General features: G+C 37.9%; 1 protein-coding gene across 1 annotated transcript in view; it reads right to left on the bottom strand.

Moving 5' to 3' along the window:
* The window catches only part of MDN1 (midasin AAA ATPase 1), a 170,583-nt gene that overhangs the window by 102,446 nt on the left and 50,122 nt on the right, over positions 1 to 18,015 (bottom strand). The window contains 10 exon segments of the mRNA XM_039232166.1: positions 669 to 815; positions 1,023 to 1,231; positions 1,811 to 1,989; positions 2,710 to 2,861; positions 5,970 to 6,080; positions 6,530 to 6,677; positions 9,128 to 9,241; positions 10,236 to 10,332; positions 10,808 to 10,952; positions 12,468 to 12,571. Of these exon segments, the coding sequence (XP_039088097.1) occupies positions 669 to 815; positions 1,023 to 1,231; positions 1,811 to 1,989; positions 2,710 to 2,861; positions 5,970 to 6,080; positions 6,530 to 6,677; positions 9,128 to 9,241; positions 10,236 to 10,332; positions 10,808 to 10,952; positions 12,468 to 12,571 (1,406 nt within the window).

The raw sequence follows: 18,015 nt of genomic DNA, 5'->3' as shown, positions 1-18,015 counted from the left end.
ATCACAACATGAAAATAAAAAGGAATTCTATCTCCTATATCATATAGAAAAATTTATGAATACAAATAATGGAAAACACACTGAAACATTATTCCCATAATTTGGTAACATAGTCGTAAGATTGCTAATTATTCTTACCATTCTAGAAATGAAAAGTGTATTAATTCTGATAAAGAATTAATAATAATTGATAATCTGATAATAATTAACTTTTAACACCTTAAAATGGAATATAAAAACTGTAGCTTCGCAGAGTTGGCAAGGCAAAGACATAAAAAAGTATCTTTAGGTATGTCCATTCAAGGACTAGCTCTATTTAAAAAACAAAAATCATAGTTTGCCAATGCCAAATCCCAACCTAAACAAAATGTCCCAACAGTAACCACAAGGAACTGTTATCATATATAATTATGAGAAAAATTTTAACATGATATTAAATTACTGATTTACAATACCAAAAAGTGGGTATTAACGAAATGCATTTTAAATATACTAAACGTACTGTGAGGGGGTAAAAAAAATTAATGGATGGACTGCTGCATCTACCAGAGAAGGCTATCAAATTTTAAATTTTAAATTTTAATTTAAATTTTAAATTTTAAATCAAATTGATTAAATTTAAATCTAATCAATACATTCCATTTGAAACTAAGTGATTGGTGACATACCTGAAGGTCCAGCATGACTTTAACCAACTTGCTACAATAGGAGGGTGGCAAACTACAACGCTTATGCAAGATTGTTTCCAGCTCAGAACTAGGCAATTCGTCAAAATGCAACTCCACAAACCGATTCCTGAAGGCTCTAGAAAGCACCTAGGAAATACATAGGAAAAATACATGATAAAAAGAGCCTTTCCACCCAATTTCCAAAATGGAGGCCTGCTATTCACCACAAAATAAAAACCTTTCAAAAGTAAAAAACAAAACAAAACAAAAAACACATCATCTCAGTTTTATCAAGGAACATTCATTTACTACTCAATGGGGTAACAAATGGAATAAGGGGCAAATGCTACACACCTTTCTGCCTCCATAAAGTCCTGGGGGATTCTGGGTAGCAAAAAGCATGAACCGAGGGTGAGCTTTAACAACTTCTTGTGTTTCTGTGATGAGCAGTTCACGGTTATCATCCAGCAATCTGTTCAGTGCTTCTAACACATCAGTAGGGGCCAAATTTAATTCATCTAAAATAATCCAGTAGCCCTTTCTCATAGCATCGATAAGAATACCTTAAAAAAACAAACACTGAGGATTAGTACATAAAATAGCCCAAAGTTTTAAAAAATGTTATATGTGAATCAACAAACACTAAAATTAAATTTCAAAACAAAACAAATTACTGGCTACAGTTAGTCATGCCCCAAAATAATTTGTGATGTTGAATATCAAGGAAACATAATTTTCAATCAAAGCAATCCTTTTTTATTTCACACAGAAGGGAAGCTAAGGCTGACAAATATCACATTTTCAATTTATTTTCTCCCCTGCAGTCCAATTTCATTTAAATTACCACATTCTCATATCTATTCTCAGCTTCCCCTCTGTTCAACATTCACCCCATTCTTCTGAGTCTCTAGGAAATGAAGTAGTTTAGCTGTCCTCTACAAAACGTGGCCATAGTCCTGTGTACAGCTGATTAGATCAATGAAGCTCAAAGGAAGCTGGACCTCTCACCATCATTCTTTAACCAGGGAAATCAGAAAGAAAGGAAAAACAGCGGGTGTGCCTCAACTGGAAAGGATAAAGATTACTTGGGGAAATGGGTTTAAAACAATGATATCCACACCCATGGAATGAAATAATCTTACCTTCTTTAAACACAAGTTTCCCTGAAGAGTCAGATGTGTAACAACCGATATACTCCTGAATATCCGTATGTTCATGATTGTTAATACGCACACAGTGGTTACCAGTAGCTGCTGCCAGCCACCGGATCAGGCTTGTTTTGCCAACTGATGTCTCTCCCTGAATCAATACTGGATAGGTTCTTCAAAAGATGAACCAATAATGCAATTTAAGAAAAAAAGATAGAAACCACAATTAATTCTAGCATAATTTATCATCATAAAAGAACATATTTACATATCTATGCACCACTAATGGAATGTTCCTTAAGATCTAAGAAATTTCTATGTAAAAATGGTTCCTCAAAAAATACAGAGGTGGGGCGCTTGGGTGGTTCAGTCGGTTGGGCGTCCAACTTTGGCTCAGGTCATGATCCGACAGTTTGTGGGTTCGAGCCCCACGTCAGGCTCTGTGCTAATGGCCAGCTCAGAGCCTGGAGCCTATTTCGGATTCTGTGTCTCCCTCTCTCTCTGAGCCTCCCCTGCTTATGTTGTCTCTCTCTCTCAGAAATAAATAAAACACTAAAAAAGAAAAAAAGAAAAAAACAGAGGAAAGCAATCTCAACCTTTCTTGCAGTACTTATGTGAAACAGGAAATGGGATTAGCTGTTACTCACTTAAATAATGGGTGGTAAGTATTCATCAGCCTAATACTGGAAAGCAACCCTAAAGATAGCCGAAACAATTGGCGTCTATATTGTTCCCACCAAAGGTAGAACTAGAAACAATGCTTTGTGCCAGGAGAAAAGTGACACTCAGCCAATAAGCAACAATAAAGCACTTTGAAAATTATGGAAGACTAGAATGTCATCAAAGCCCATCCTAGTAAAGCTTCAGAGCAGCAACAGAAAAGGTCCCCATACCCTGCAGAAACCACACGGACTATGTCTCTCAGGTTTAGCTTAACAGAAGATGTAAGAATGTAGGTCTCATCTATTGTAGGTTCTTTGTCTCCTACTGAAATCCAGTATCCTTCAACTTGGATAAGACGACCTCCTTTTGGTTCTGGAATAGGCTGAAAGACACAAGTTAGAGAAATAACCCCACAGTCCAATGACAACTGCTACGGCATTCTTTCAGAGAGGGAAATAAGGTAAGAAAAGAAATTATCACCAGGAATGCCACCTTTTCTAAATGCTTTCAACATTAAAGCCATAGGTGGAATATGAAAATAAATTATTCTGAGGAATGAGATCAAAACGATGACATACTTGTTTTAAAATCCAGGTAGGTGGTTGAGTATGGGGAAGAAATTGAATCAGATAAGGTCTCAAATAATTTATGATTCAGTCCTTTTCTCTCACCTATTAAAATTCCCACTCTGATGAAGTACTCTGATCAAAAACATGTACTTCATATAAACCACATTCCTAAAAACAGGACCAGTGTTGAATTGAGGAAGACAGACTTTGCATTATTACATTCTAGATTGCTTAGAAGACATTAAAAATAAAAGCCACCATTCAGAGAAATTAATCTATTAAGGATAAGACTGTGTATGACAGCATAATCTTTTGAAGACATGATGGAAGTGAAGTTGATTTCTACAAAACTGTCATTTTCATAAATCAAAAATGGTCAGATCTATAACTACAAGAAAGTGCTCTCCTAAAACATTTAGTTCCCTAACTTGAAGCTACTGCCACTGTAGTTACTGCTTTTGAGGGCTCCTCAACTGAGCTCAGGGGCAGTGAGGAAAAAGAATTTTTAAGCCTCCAATCACATGCAACCATGAGGAACACACAAAAAAAGCAAGTAAAGGACAATGGTATTGAGATAATAATCAAAGCAAGCTTGAGTCTTTTTTTCCAATGTTTTTATGACTTACCAAAAGTAAAATTCATGTGTTACTTGCACAATTTTATTTATATAATAAACTTGTACAAGTTTATTTGTTTTGAGAACAGAGAATGTGTGTGTATGTGAACAAGGGGAGGGACAGATAGAGAGGAAAGAAAAATTCCAAGCCCCAACATGGAGCTTGATCTCATGAACCAAACTATGAGATACAATCAAGAGTTGGACACTTAACTAACTGAGCCACCATGCACCCCACTTGTATAATTTTTAAAGAGGAAAATATATTGAATCTAAAGTAATCCTAAGTCCCTAAGGCTCTTTCTTCCTGAAAAAGAATGAATCAACATACAAAGCCATATAGGGGGCGCCTGGGTGGCTCGGTTGGTTAAGTGACCAACTTTGGCTCAGGTCATGATCTTGCGGTTCACAGGTTTGAGCCCCACCTGAGGCTCTGTGCTGACAGCTCAGACCCTGGAGCCTATTTCAGATTCTGTGTCTCCTTCTCTCTCTGCCTCTCCCCAGCTCGTGCTCTGTCTCTGTCTCTCAAAAAATGAATAAATGTTAAAAAAAAAATTTTTTTAAGCCATTTAGTTGGTAAACCACTTACTCAGTATCTTTCAGGTCTATGTTACTCTATAATTTCCTTTGTCAAACTGAAATAGTTTTTTTTTTAATTTAGAAATGTTTTTTATTTAGAGAGAGTATGAGAGAATGCATGCAAATGGAGGAGGGGCTAGTGGGAGGGAAGGGGGGAGGGGGGAGGGGGGGAGGGGGATAGAGGGAGAGAGAGAGAGGGCACGCGAGAGAGCGCGCGCGAGAGAGAGCGAGCGCGAGTGCATGCGCGCACTTGAGCAAGCCCAAGCAGGCTCTATGCTCAGCACAGGGCTCAATCCCATTACCCGGAGATCATAACCTGAGATGAAATCAAGAGACAGACACTCAATGGAGTGACATAGGCGACCCAGTTATGGTGTTTAATAGGCAAAAAGAAAAACAAAACAAAACGCCCAACAATCAGATGCAAAGTGTCTACACAAATTATGGTATAACCAACAAAATACTATGTAACCTTTAGAGACCATGTCATAGTGATCTCTGCTACAGACACAAAAATATATCCAGGATACAGTTAGGCTAAGAAAGGAAGCTACAGAACAGTCTTATAAGATGGTCCTTTTTTAGGGGCACCTGGGTGGCTCAGTCGGTTAAGTGTGCAACTTCGGCTCAGGTCATGATCTCACGGTTCTTGAGTTCGAGCTCCACGTCGGGCTCTGTGCTGACAGCTAGCTCAGAGCCTGGAGCCTGCTTCAGATTCTGTATCTCTCTCTCTCTCTCTCTCTCTCTCTGACCCTCCTGTGCTCATGCTGTTTCTCTCTCTCTCTCTCTCTCTCTCTCTCAGAAATAAATAAAACATTTAAAAAAATTTTTTCTTAAAAAAGATGGTCCTTTTTTAATGTTTTTTAATTTTATTTATTTATTTATTTATAGACAGAGAAAGAATAAGTGGGGGAAGGGCAGAGAGAGAAGGACAGAGAAGGAACCCTAAGCAGGCTCCTTACTCAGTGCAGTGACCAATGCAGGGCTAAGTCTCATGACTGAGATCACAACCTGAGCCATTATCAAGAGTTAGGCATTTAACCAACTGAGCCACCCAGGTGCCCCACAATAATCCTGTTTTAAATCATTTATATTAGATATGTGTTTTAGAATTTGACCCTAAGTGGATAAGTCAGAGAAACACAAATGCCAGATGATTTCACTCATATATGGATCTGAAGAAACAAACAAAAAACCAAAAAGATACACCAAAAAACACTCTTAACTACAGAGAACAAACTGATGGTTACCAGAGGGGAGATGAGAGTGTGGATGGGTAAAGTAGATGAAGGGGATTAAAAGAACACTTACTGTGATGAACACTGAATAATGTATAGAATTGTTGAATCACTACGCTGTACACCTGAAACTAATATAACACTGTATGTTAAATATATTGGAATTAAAAGAGTATATTGGAATTAAAAAACAAGAAAAAATTTGCCTTGATACATCTATACACACAGTCAGGATGTGAGTATACAATAGAAACATAATTTAGGTGGAAAGGACTTTCTATAAGATTTAAATCTCTTAAAGAGTAGGAATAGGATTATTGGGAATTTTCACCATCTAAGACGCCCTCTAATATTTAAATCTTTTCCAATAGATTACTTTTATAATTAGAAACAAGTTTTGTTAAAAAAAAAAAAAAAAACAGCTGAAAATGTGATAATTCAGCCATTCATTTATGTTAAAGAAGTCAAAAAAAAATCAAAAAACATACCTGCTTCAGCAGACTTTTTACATTGCCAGAGATAAGGTGTTGACAAATGAGCTTCTGGACTACTGGATGTGATGTCCTATCGAGCTGTGTTAAGAAACCCAAACAAAAGCCCTAGGGAAAAAAATAAAAAACAAATATGCATAAAACGAATTACCCATCTGCAGTAACAGGCCAACATATTTTAGGAACAAAATTCAACCTCTTAAGCAGTACTGGTCCCCAGAACTTTTTTTTTTCCTTGAGAGAGAGAATGAAAGGGGCAAAGGGAAAGTGAGAGAACAAAAAGCAGGCCTCATACCCAGTGCAGAGCCAAAATCAAGAGTCAAATGCTTAACCAACTGAGCCACCCAGGCATGCATCACCCTCCCCCCACCCCTGCTGAACAACTTTTAAATGTGACATGATGGTAGAAGGTAAGAGTAGCTCTGGTATGAAATGCTCTGGGCTGATCTGACTAAATGGAAAACATAGGCAAACCCGGCATACACATAATCACTCCCTCCCTTTCGATGGAGGGCCCATTGTCCAAGCTCCCATCCAAACAGAGACTTTAGAAAGACCTCATAGAGTGAGCGCTGGATGTTGCTACACGGATTGGAGGCTGCAAATCGCAGGGCCCTGCAAAGAGTCCGAAGGCTATAGTGAGGTCTATGGCCGGTTCCGTCCACTAATTTTGTTCCAGAGTCTTTCCGTAGAGCAGTATAAAAGCTACAAAAAGGACAGAGTTCAGATGACTTTATTAACTGATTAGCATTTACTATTTTGCTGTTATTCCCATTTTTCTACATAAGACCCAAAGCCATTTTTACAGAATTAGATGGTTAAGCTTGCATACAAATTCCTAGAGCATTCATCAGAACCTCTCATATTCTCTTTTAAATCTATTTTTCACACACTCAGGGGCTCTTTCAAAAGAAGAGTCTATCACTTTCCTTTAGGATAAAAAGAGGAGAGGTGAGAAATATCGGATTCTTAACAAAAAGAGAGTGAGATAGGAGAGGCCCTTACCAAGAATATATAGAGTCTAAACATAATGTTCCAGAGTTAGCTCTAATACAGTGAGGAAATAAAGTCCTTTTGTAAGCTATGATAGTGATGGATAAGCACAGAGAAAAATCATAGGTATGACCATAATCAATGACAAAATATTTAAAAAGCATGAATATATGACTGTTACTGTTATCATTGTCATACACTTTAAAAAATTTTTTTTAATGTTTTATTTATTTCTAGGAGAGAGAGAGAGACAGCGTGAGCAGGGGAGGGTCAGAGAGAGAGGGAGTCACAGACTGAAACAGGCTCCAGGCTCTGAGCTGGCAGTCAGCACAGAGCCCGATGCGGGGCTCGAACCCATGAACCGCGAGATCATGACCTAAGCGAAAGTCGGATGCTTAACTAAGCCACCCAGGCGCCCCTGCCATACACTTTAGACCTCCAAAAGATGACAAGATAGAAGTAGTTTCAAACTGAAACATAAAATGCAAGAAATGTAAAATTTCATGAAGTTAATGACCAGCTACAACAAGACTAAGAGTAACCAAATGTGTCAGATAAAATCCAAGTGCTTACCCAAAGGTGATTTGGCTTGCCTCTTTGCAATCTAGCTATATATTCTTTCTTTTACAGAAAGTGGCTACTACTTGTACTATCAGCATTTTACAAGAGCCTCCGCTTTATCTATCCTGCTTTATCTCCACTTTTGAATTTTAACCACACATATTTATACTTCTGTCCAAATATTCTTAGCTAACAGAAAGTGTTCCAGTCTTAGAATGTGGTATTGGTAAACCATTCCAAAGCATTTTCACAAATGCCTCCTTAACTAACCTATTTAAGATAGGGCTCCAAGCCTGTATGTTGTAATCCCTATTTTCTTCACTTACCACAACCTAAAATTATAGCATGTATCTCCTTATTTATTGGTTATCTTCACCTCTTGAATTAAAAGTTCTATGAGGAGAACCAGGATTCTGTCGCTTATTTATAGCTGTATCACTAGTACCTGGGCAATTCAATAATTGTATGCAAAATAAGGAACAAATCACAAAATGCAAAGTAAAACATTAATATGATCACATTTCAAAAACTTTACATAGGGACACCTGGGAAGCAAAGTTGTTTGAGCGTCCAACTCTTGATTTCAGCTCGGGTCACGATCCAAGGGTCATGGGATCAAGCCCCTCGTTGGGCTGCGCACTGAGCATGGAGCCCGCTTGAGATTCTCTCTCCCTATGCTCCTCTTCCCCACTCTCTCTCCCTCCCTCCCTCTCTAAAAATTAAAAACTAAAAAAAAGGGAGAAAAAAAAAAAACCTTACATAGTATGTATTTCTATCTAGACAACACAGACAAAATTAAGTGATGTGCCCAGGATGAAAGAATTTGTTTCTGACAGAGCCTGTATGAGAATCCAGTTGTCTGGTACAAAAGATTGTGCCCTTTCCACATGGCACAAAAAACAAAAACAGAAAAACAGAAAAAAAAAGACTCAAGAAAGCACCAAGCCAAATGGCCAGCCTGTATGTTTTTCAGTTAAGCCTCAATTAATTCAGGTTTAATTCTAAACGTGAATCCCTTGTTTAATCAACCTTTTCCCCCCGCTACATCCCACATAATTAGTATGCAATTTCTAAAAATTAAGATTTCATCAAGATAGATCAAAATATAAGCCATTTACATCTTCCAGGGATGTAAACTCCTAGCTAAGAATACAAAAGTAATTAGGAGAGCATTATCTAATTACTTCTCATACGTGATGATTTTTTTTTTCCCCCAGAGAGAGAGAGAGAGAGATAGCATGAACAGGGGAGGGTCAGAGAGACAGGGAGATACAGAATCTGAAATAGGCTCCAGGTCCTGAGCTGGCCATCAGCACAGAGCCTGATGCGGGGCTCGAACCCACGAACCGTGAGCTCATGACCTGAGCTGAAGTCAGACACTTAACCGACTGAGCCACCCAGGCACCCCTCATACGTAGTGATTCTTAAGCTTTCAATGTAGCTTCATTAGGAAAATCCAAAGGAGATCATAAGTTCCCAACATTAAAATAAAAATCCTAATGCTAATCCTTCTCTAGCAAAAAAGAAATAATATAGATACATGAGGTATACATTTTTTGTTCCAGGAAAAACTTTACCAAGAGAAACCAAAGAGAACCTACTTGATAATTCCTTGCACTGTGGTCTTATTCACACTCAGTCCTTTCAGATAATCCACAATAAGAATTTGTAAATCTTCTTTACTTTCCAATTCTTCTACATAAAGTTCTGTGAACCTGGAAGACAATTATTATTACATAATTATCAATTTTGAGTGAGTTAATATAGCTATTATGACAATAAAAAGAAAATACTAAAAGTTATGTAAACTCTTTGAACTGTTTAAATTATAAAAGCTTTTTTTATCTACAGATGGACCATAATGAAATGAAAGATAATGTAATTATTACCAAAAATCTTTTATTTCTATGCAAGGATGTTTTCTAGGTATAGTCCTTGCAAGAGTTACAAAAATATCAGAGGTGTTTTTGATATTAACTACATGCAATAAAACATACATGCTGCAACAACAAAACAACATCAACAATCCTCACCATCAAAAATAAAATCGTGGGTAAAAAATAATAAAATTGTGGGAGCAAAGGAAAATACATCATGTAGTTTATAATATTTTCCTAAGAAGATTTTATTACTCTTATAATGGAGGGAGGAATCTAAAATAAAATTTTAATACCATTTTAAAACTTGAAATTCAACAAAAGATCACCAACGAAAAATTAGATCATTCACCTTTTCCCAAATGCTACATATATAAAACACCGACAACTAAGTACTTTATTGGTGTCACTCAGTGCTTACTCTTGAAAAGTGAAACTTAAAAGGCCTTTTACAAATCACTGGTCCATTCCAAGGGGATTCCATCCTAAAATGTACTTAAACTTTTATCAGTATGGGAAATTTTTCTGGTAAATACAGAAGGAAGGGAAAAGAATAAGGAAAAAATTTTGTTTCCCACTATATCCATGATCTATTAAGTGTCATACTAACAACCCAAAGGAAAAAATTCTCCAGTGTTCTGGAGTCCTCTGTATTCCTATCATCTGGAGAAAGTAGAGGAATATGACAAATAAGGAAGGGCTCTGCCTATCAGAGATTAAGAAATTTCAAGCACTGTTACTAGGTTTTGTTGTGTTAGTATAACCAAACAATAAACAAAGAGAACTTAAGGGGAAAAAAAAAAAACCCAGGAACCAGTGCATGTCTCCTCACCTGTTTCTTATTCCTGGTGGAAGATTTCTTTTGCCCACATCTGTTGCTGGGTTCATACAGGCAAATAAACGGAAGTCAGAATGACGAACCAGTGGTTCTGTTAAGAGAAAATTATAAATTCTCAACTGCTAACATCAAGTGATCAGCCACAGGTCCATAGGAGAAGACTATCTAATGCTCCAGAACCTCAGGCCAAGATACCCTGCCTCAGACTCAGTTGGTACTGGCTCCTCAAACCATCCTTGCTCTTTCTGAAACCCTACTGAAAAGTTTCCAGACCTATGTACCCCTTAATCTTATGGTGCCATTCTACTATCTTTTAAGGTATGGTTGTTCATTATATTGAACAGATGTATTTTGTCACTGAGTGTGCACATCTATTACCTACTACCCAAATAAGTTGACAGATGATCTCATTCTTTGCATTCCCCATCCTACCTAACTTGGCAGAAAATTAGTCCTATGCAATGAATACTGGGAAGCCAATGTAACATATCTAACCAAAAGAATCTTACTCTAAAGAGGCCAAAAGGCCTGGTGCCAAGTCAAACCACAACAGGATCAAGTGCTACCTGTATCTCCTCGATCGAGCAACATCAAGGAGCCAGAGGAGCCTTCAAGTAAACCACTGAGACATTCTAATGTTTCTGGAGCAGCCAGATTAATCTCATCCAACAAGACCCACTCTCCTTTCTTTACGGCTTGAGCTAGCGTACCCTAAAAAACAATAAAGTAAAATGTTAAAAATCCATTTCAAATAAAAGTACACTCAACAAGAGCAGTTGTGTAAGCAGGGTTAGAAATAAGAGGCAAGGGCAAACCTCTTCCATTTGATGAGCTTTCACCCTAAACACCAAATGGCTGCCAGCTTGTTGTCAGAGCCAAGGCCAAATTTAACCTTTTTTTAAATGTCCAGAAGGGTCAAGGGAATATCTTTGAGCCTAACAGAGAGATGCAACGAAATAAATCATCTCAGGAGATAGATGGTGAGGTAACTGGTAACTTATAATGTATTCAGATGTTTATAGTGTCCAAATTGTTATTAAAAGCACCCAAAATAAATATAGGGTCAGTATACTGACAAGTATACAAAGTGAAATAAATGACTATATCAAGAAGGTATAGCGGTTGTAATACACAGCCTTTCACATTTGTTAAAGAATATCAAAATAAATCTTTTCATCTCTACTGATTTATCTTTTCAAGTTCTATTTCCAAGAACACTGAAAAATTGATATTAAAATCTACTCAGCTGACAGAACATCAAAAATTGAGCTGTTTTATTACTAAATGGCTTTGTATTTTTGTTTTCAGGATGATCCTAATAGAATTTTCTATAAATTTAACTGAACACAATAAAACAGAACAAATGTATTGAACTCTATTTTAATGCCAAATCATTAAATAGGTATAAACCCTATTTTGAAAGCATTTGACATCCTAATTGCTTACTTTAGAAATAAATCCTATTAAGATTAAGCACTGATGGGGGCGCCTGGGTGGCTTAGTCGGTTAAGCGTCCGACTTTCGCTTAGGTCATGATCTCGGGGTTCGTGGGTTCGAGCCCCGCGTCGGGCTCTGTGCTGACTGCCAGCTCAGAGCCTGGAGCTTGTTTCAGTCTGTGACTCCCTCTCTCTCTGACCCTCCCCTGCTCACACTCTCTCTCTCCTAGAAATAAATAAAAAACATTTAAAAAGAAAAAAAAAAGATTAAGCACTGATGACCAAGATTTCCCATACTAACGGACATATGAGTGAATTACTTGCTCTCTCACCAAAACATCATCTCAAATAAGATTCCTACCTCTTTTTAGGGTGTGGTCTCTAGTATGCCACAAAAGAAGAATTTAAAAAGCTTCCATCATGAAAATTTAATTAAGTTGATCTTTCCCACAAGGCCACAGGACAGAAAACAGTAGAGCTACTCATTTACTGGAATAGAAAGTAAGGCCTGAAGTGAACAGACTCAAATCTCCTGCCCAAAGGCCCCGCCATGAAACAGAGGTCACTAGTTGTCCTCAATTGCAACTTTAAAAATAATGGTGCTTATCAAGACCTTACAATTTCCATTAAGGACATTTTTCAGATATCTACCCCCAATGTATTCTTAATGTTTATTAAGTTTTAAACAGCAAGCACTAAAAATATCAGTAGTAACAGTACTCTGTCTAAACTTGCATTTTGCATCAAATCAACATTCCCTTAACCTAAGTAGCCAGCAGAAGTAAAATACCTCTACAAAAGCAAACAATAGGGCATTTTCAGTCATTTTCATCTGTTGCTGAGCATGGCTGAGTCTAAGACCAAATGCTTCCCATTTCTCTTTTAGGAGTAACCCTAGAAAAGAATAAAGACAAGAGTTTAACATGCATTTTAGGTTGTAACACATTTAACTTAAACACACACACACAAAACAAGCAAAATTCACACAAAAATCAAACATCTTAGATGTATAAAAAAGTAAGTCCTAACACTTGTATAATGCTCTGTGCCACCCACTATACTAATTAGTTCATTTATATGCACGTATATTATTAGTTAACTCTTTTACGCCACACAACAATCCTTTGAAGTAGGTACCCTTACTCCCCCCCTTTTAGGAATAAGGAAGCACAGAGAAGATAACTACGATACCAAAGCCCTTTAGTTGTAGAATTCAGCTTTTTGGAAGAACTTATTTTCTAAGGAAATACAATTTATTGACCAATAAGTGGTACTTGTACATCAATATCACCAACCATGTTTTTATGGAAATCATGCCTAGACTCAGAGGAGCAGGAATACTTCAGAATAAGTCCTTTTTGCCCCTAAGTCCTAGAAAGCTCCAAGTTGTATTGCTTCATTCTTCCCCAACTCCTCTCCTAATTCTATAACTGAACCCAAAAGTTGTCTGCCTGGTACACAGTAAAGCTAATCACAGAGCAAGGATGCATTTAAGAGGCACCCAAATGAGGAGACTCAGGAACGCAAGCATCAAATACACAACCCCAAAGAAAGAGTCATGGATATTTAAAGGCAAACGAAAACAGATGTGGGTAAAAAGTTGGATCTGTGGTTATCAGTTTGCAGCTGCACTTATCATTAGTTCCATTAACCCTTTGGTTACCAGTTTCAATCCCCAATGTATTCTGATCATGCTTCATTCCTGAGGGAATTGGGAGGACGACAGCTCTAGCTACTTTCTGCTGAGAACAGGGTGCAGTTTCATGGTTTGAGGAATCAAACAACTTCAGAATTTCTTGGAAATATTCCCTGGTACTTAGCTTGACATGTACATTCTGCTTGACTAAACTAGTAGTTTCTTCTTTGGTTGTTTCTGAGCAACATAGGAAAGCTGACATATCCAGCAACCCAACAAGCCACGAGACACAGCTAAAGTCCTTTATCTTCATCATGCCAAATGAACTTCATCAAGAATAAGGGGCTTTACAATTTGATAAAGAGCTGCATCCCCAATGCTCTTTCTTATCACTACATCCCATTTTTCTTCTATGGCTGACAACTGTATTATATCATCAACCAGTTCTTTCACAGTGATGCTCTAAGGTTCTCAGCTCTAAGGTTTGCTGTATTTGTCACTGGTGTTGGAATCAGTCTCCAACACAACTGAATGGATTCTACTGAATTTCCTCATTCCTTTATAAAAAAAATTTTTTAATGTTTTATTTATTTCTGAGACATAGAGACACTGTGAGCAGGGGAGGGTCAGAGAGAGAGGGAGACACAGAATACGAAACAGGCTCCAGGCTCTGAGCTGGATGTCAGCACAGAGCCCGATGTCTCATTCCTTTAAAAGACAGCTACCTGATCTAAGTCTTGGGTATAAACTTGGTTTTTCCTCAAAGCCAACTGGCATTACATAATGGTAGGGGTTGGCCTGTGACACCAATGACGCAGTAAGTAGGCGAATGCAGGAAATATTTAACTGTGGAGAAGAATATTCTCATTAGGTAGCAGGTGGGTCCTGGAGGGCTAACACAGCATCGCCCACACTGACAAGGTGGGTTCAACCTCAATGGCCCCATCTGGGTACACGCATATGGTCTGTTTTTCTGCATGTCCATATTCAGATCCTTCTGCAGGCAAAAAAGCAGGAAATCTGGCCATTATCTTTTCCTCTATTAGAGACACACCTAATCTTACAGTGGCATTTCAAGCATGTGCAAAAACCTTCACCTGGTGTCCAGCCTTTATTGCTTGTGGATTCCACCTGCTATAAAGTATACAGCAAAACAGCAAAGCCAGAATAATCACCCAAAGTAATTACCCAAAGTAACCACACTCATCTGTTAGTCTGTCTCCTAAAAAATACCTTAAGGGGCGCCTGGGTGGCTTAGTCAGTTAAGCGTCCGACTTTCACTTAGGTCATGATCTCGCGGTTCGTGGGTTCGAGCCTCGCGTCAGGCTCTGTGCTGACTGCCAGCTCAGAGCCTGGAGCCTATTTCAGAGTCTGTGTCTCCCTCTCTCTCTGACCCTCCCCTGCTTGCTCTGTCTCTCACTCTCTCTCCTAGAAATAAATAAAAATATTTTAAAAAAAAACAAAAAACAAAAAAACCTTAATATCTGTTGGGGCTCACAAGAATAGTTAGCAAAATTTTGTTCCAAAGATGGTGAGTGAAATCAGTGCTCAAGGTGTGTCGCCATCCAAGGTGTCAGTGATCCTGGCTCTTCTGTTCTTTATCTTTTTTTTCCTCCAGGGTCAAAAGTCCCCTTCCCTTCCAACTAGCCCCATGAGCATGTAATAAGGAAAGGGCTTCAGCTTTGTTGAAGGATTACCACAGTATAGTCAAAGTCCTTGTATACCATTACAAACTAACACTTTTGGGGTGCCTGGGTAGCACAGTGGGTTAAGCATCCAACTTTGGCTCAAGTTATAATGAGTTTGAGCCCTGCATCAGGCTCTGCACTGTCAGCACAGAGCCCACTTCAGATCCTCTGTACCCGCCCCCTCACACCAAAAATAAATTTAAAAAATGTAACGTTCTCCACTTTTGACAAGTTTTTGTTTGTTAGAAAAACACTGCAATTCAATATTGTTTCTTCTTGGCCTGAGTTTAACTGTTCTCCCCCTAGATACAAAGTTTGTTCCAGATCTTATAAACCAGTCTTAGTCTTGAGAACAGGTCAGTTCTGTTTAACAGTTGTCTCAGCTCAGGAGGCAGTCCCACAGGTGGGCTCTGAGTTAGGCGTGATAAGGCTAAGAACACTACAAGTAAGGTATCAAGCTTATTATTCCTATGGGGTTTTATTGGCTCCAAAAAGTCAACCTAGATCCTTAAAGCTAGGTGGTCACATTTGAGTCTATGCATTTTGCACTCAAATATGACATTCCAGGCAAAGCCTTGATAATATAACCAATGTTTCCAGGGGTATCCTGTTACAAGAAGAACAAATTCTTAGAGAACTTATGCTAATAATTATAACTGCCATGAAAATATAAGAATATTCACCGAGAATTTCTGAATTCTGGAGGAATCAGGTAGGGGAAAAATGAATGTTTCATATATGTTTACAAAGGAATACTGTATTAAATTTCTCCAAGTCACAGCTTAAAAGAAGAACTTTCCTTAAACCTGAAGAGCAAACATTAGAGAGCCAGCAATGTTTCAAACAAACTCATAAAAAATAAATAAATAAATAAAACCATTTTTCTCAATTCTTTTAGTCCCATGTTATTCTGCTTGAATCCAGTTTTTTCATTAGTTCCAGAAATTTATACCTAGTTCAGTTTTATGATGTTAAAGATATTTGTCAAAAGTCCCTTCCATGAATTGCCTTAAAGGTGAAATGTATTTGCAAGATCATCAGGGTAAAATAACTATAAAAGACAAAAAGACCAAAAAATGGACAGTTACAGATCTGATGGGAGTTCATTATAATGCAGCTGACAAGGAAATTTGTCAGCATTTCAATAATTAGAATTACAAGTGATCACATAATAACATCTTATAACCTCAGAAGGTTTATCATCACTTATTTGACAATGCTTCCCATGTAATTTGACATACCAAATGAATAAGCCTAATTAGTTAAAAAAAAAAAATTAAGTGAGAAACTGAATTTCGGAAAGTTTGTCAGAAATATCAGAAAGTTTTAAAGCATATGCCAAAATAGGATTATAAGTCATTACAAAACTTAGTATGTAATTATCTATTTAGCCAAGGCAGCAATAAGAGATTCTAAAGGCAAATACAGAAAGTTACAGATTTGATTAGCAACACTTAAGTCTTTTAATATTGAGAAGATTCAACATTCTTAAATAATCCAGGACCTAATAGAGACAAAACATAGAAACTTTGTTTTTCTAAGCAGATTGCATTAATAAAGAAAAATCTTTGTTTATAATTTCTTATTAGAATAATCTAAGGAAACTGTCATTTTAACAGAAAAATCTAATTCCAGTTTTATGCCAATACAGTTCTGATATTAAAATTTACTCATTCAAACAAGATTAATTATTTTAAATGTATGCAGTCCCTCTTTTTTTCTGTCATCTCTCATGTTGATATATACTTATTGGGACAAGGACATCTAGGGCATTGCATGAATCTGATCTCTTGTGGTACATGCGGCGAGGTGCTAACCAGAATCTCCATCAGAAATGAAGGGCTTTCAGGGCACCTGGGGGGCTCAGTTGGTTGACCATCCAGCTCAGGTCATGATCTTAGGGTCTTGAGATTGAGCCCCTGGGTGGATTCTGTGCTGGGGGCATGGAGCCTGCTTAAGATGCTCTCTTTCTCTTTCTCTCTCTCTCCTCCCCCTCCCCCCTCTCCTACTTGCAATGGTGGAAGGAAGGAAGGAAGGAAGGAAGGAAGGAAGGAAGGGAGGGAGGGAGGGAGGGAGGAAAAATGAAAGGCTCTCATTCCTCAACTCTCAGACACCATCAGGGACTGCCTGGACTGAAGACAGCTGCTTTGCCAAAGGCATACCCTCTTACCAGGTGGTCACTTCCAATGACTATTTTAGAAGTCCAGCCCCAATTTAGGATGGTTCTGAAGGATAATCCAACTTTTGGAACTCCTCAGAGAATCAGCTACAGCTTCTGTTGATATTGTGTCACTGCTCAACTTCTGCTTAATCTTGCTATCTTACTCCTTTCTCTTACCCAGGTGTAGACTACTCCCTAATAAACTATACATACTAATATCCATAATTGGGTCTCCTGGTCTCCTGGGTGGCTCAGTCAGTTGAGCATCCAACTCTTCATTTTTTGTTCAGTTCAGTTCATGATCCCAGGGTCACGGGATCAAGCTCCATGTCAGGTTCCATGTTGAGTGAGGAAGGAACCTGCTTGGGATTTTCTCTCTCTCCCTCTGCCCCCTCCCCTTCTCCCCTGCATATACACACTCTTTAAAACACAAAAAACAAAAAACTAATACCATTAATCTTAGTGCTTACCATGCACACAAATTCCTTTCCAAAGATTCTCTTCTCACAAACCTAGAACTTTCCTTTTAACATACACATTTTGTCCTAAATTTTTCCTCTTTAACCAGTGTCACTTTCCTTGTATATATGAATTGCTTCCCTTATCATTTCCAGTAATTCTAATTATATGTATTAGATTTCTTAACTCTTAGAAATCTTAAGTTTCTAGTGAAAACTAACTAGTAACTAATTGTAAACTGTTTGTTGTACTGGCATTCTTTAGACTAGTAAACTTACGACTACATTTAAGAATTTTAGAAATGGGGGCGCCTGGGTGGCTCAATAGGTTAAGCGTCCAACTTCGGCTCAGGTCAGATCTCAGGATTCGTGGGTTCGAGCCCCACATCAGGCTC

This window comes from Hyaena hyaena, unplaced genomic scaffold (genome assembly GCF_003009895.1).
Source record: "Hyaena hyaena isolate Hyena2069 unplaced genomic scaffold, ASM300989v1 scaffold_66, whole genome shotgun sequence".
In the NCBI taxonomy this organism is placed as follows: domain Eukaryota; kingdom Metazoa; phylum Chordata; class Mammalia; order Carnivora; family Hyaenidae; genus Hyaena; species Hyaena hyaena.
The sequence above is the reverse complement of the archived record's forward strand: the minus strand, read 5'-3'. Positions and strand labels throughout refer to the sequence as shown.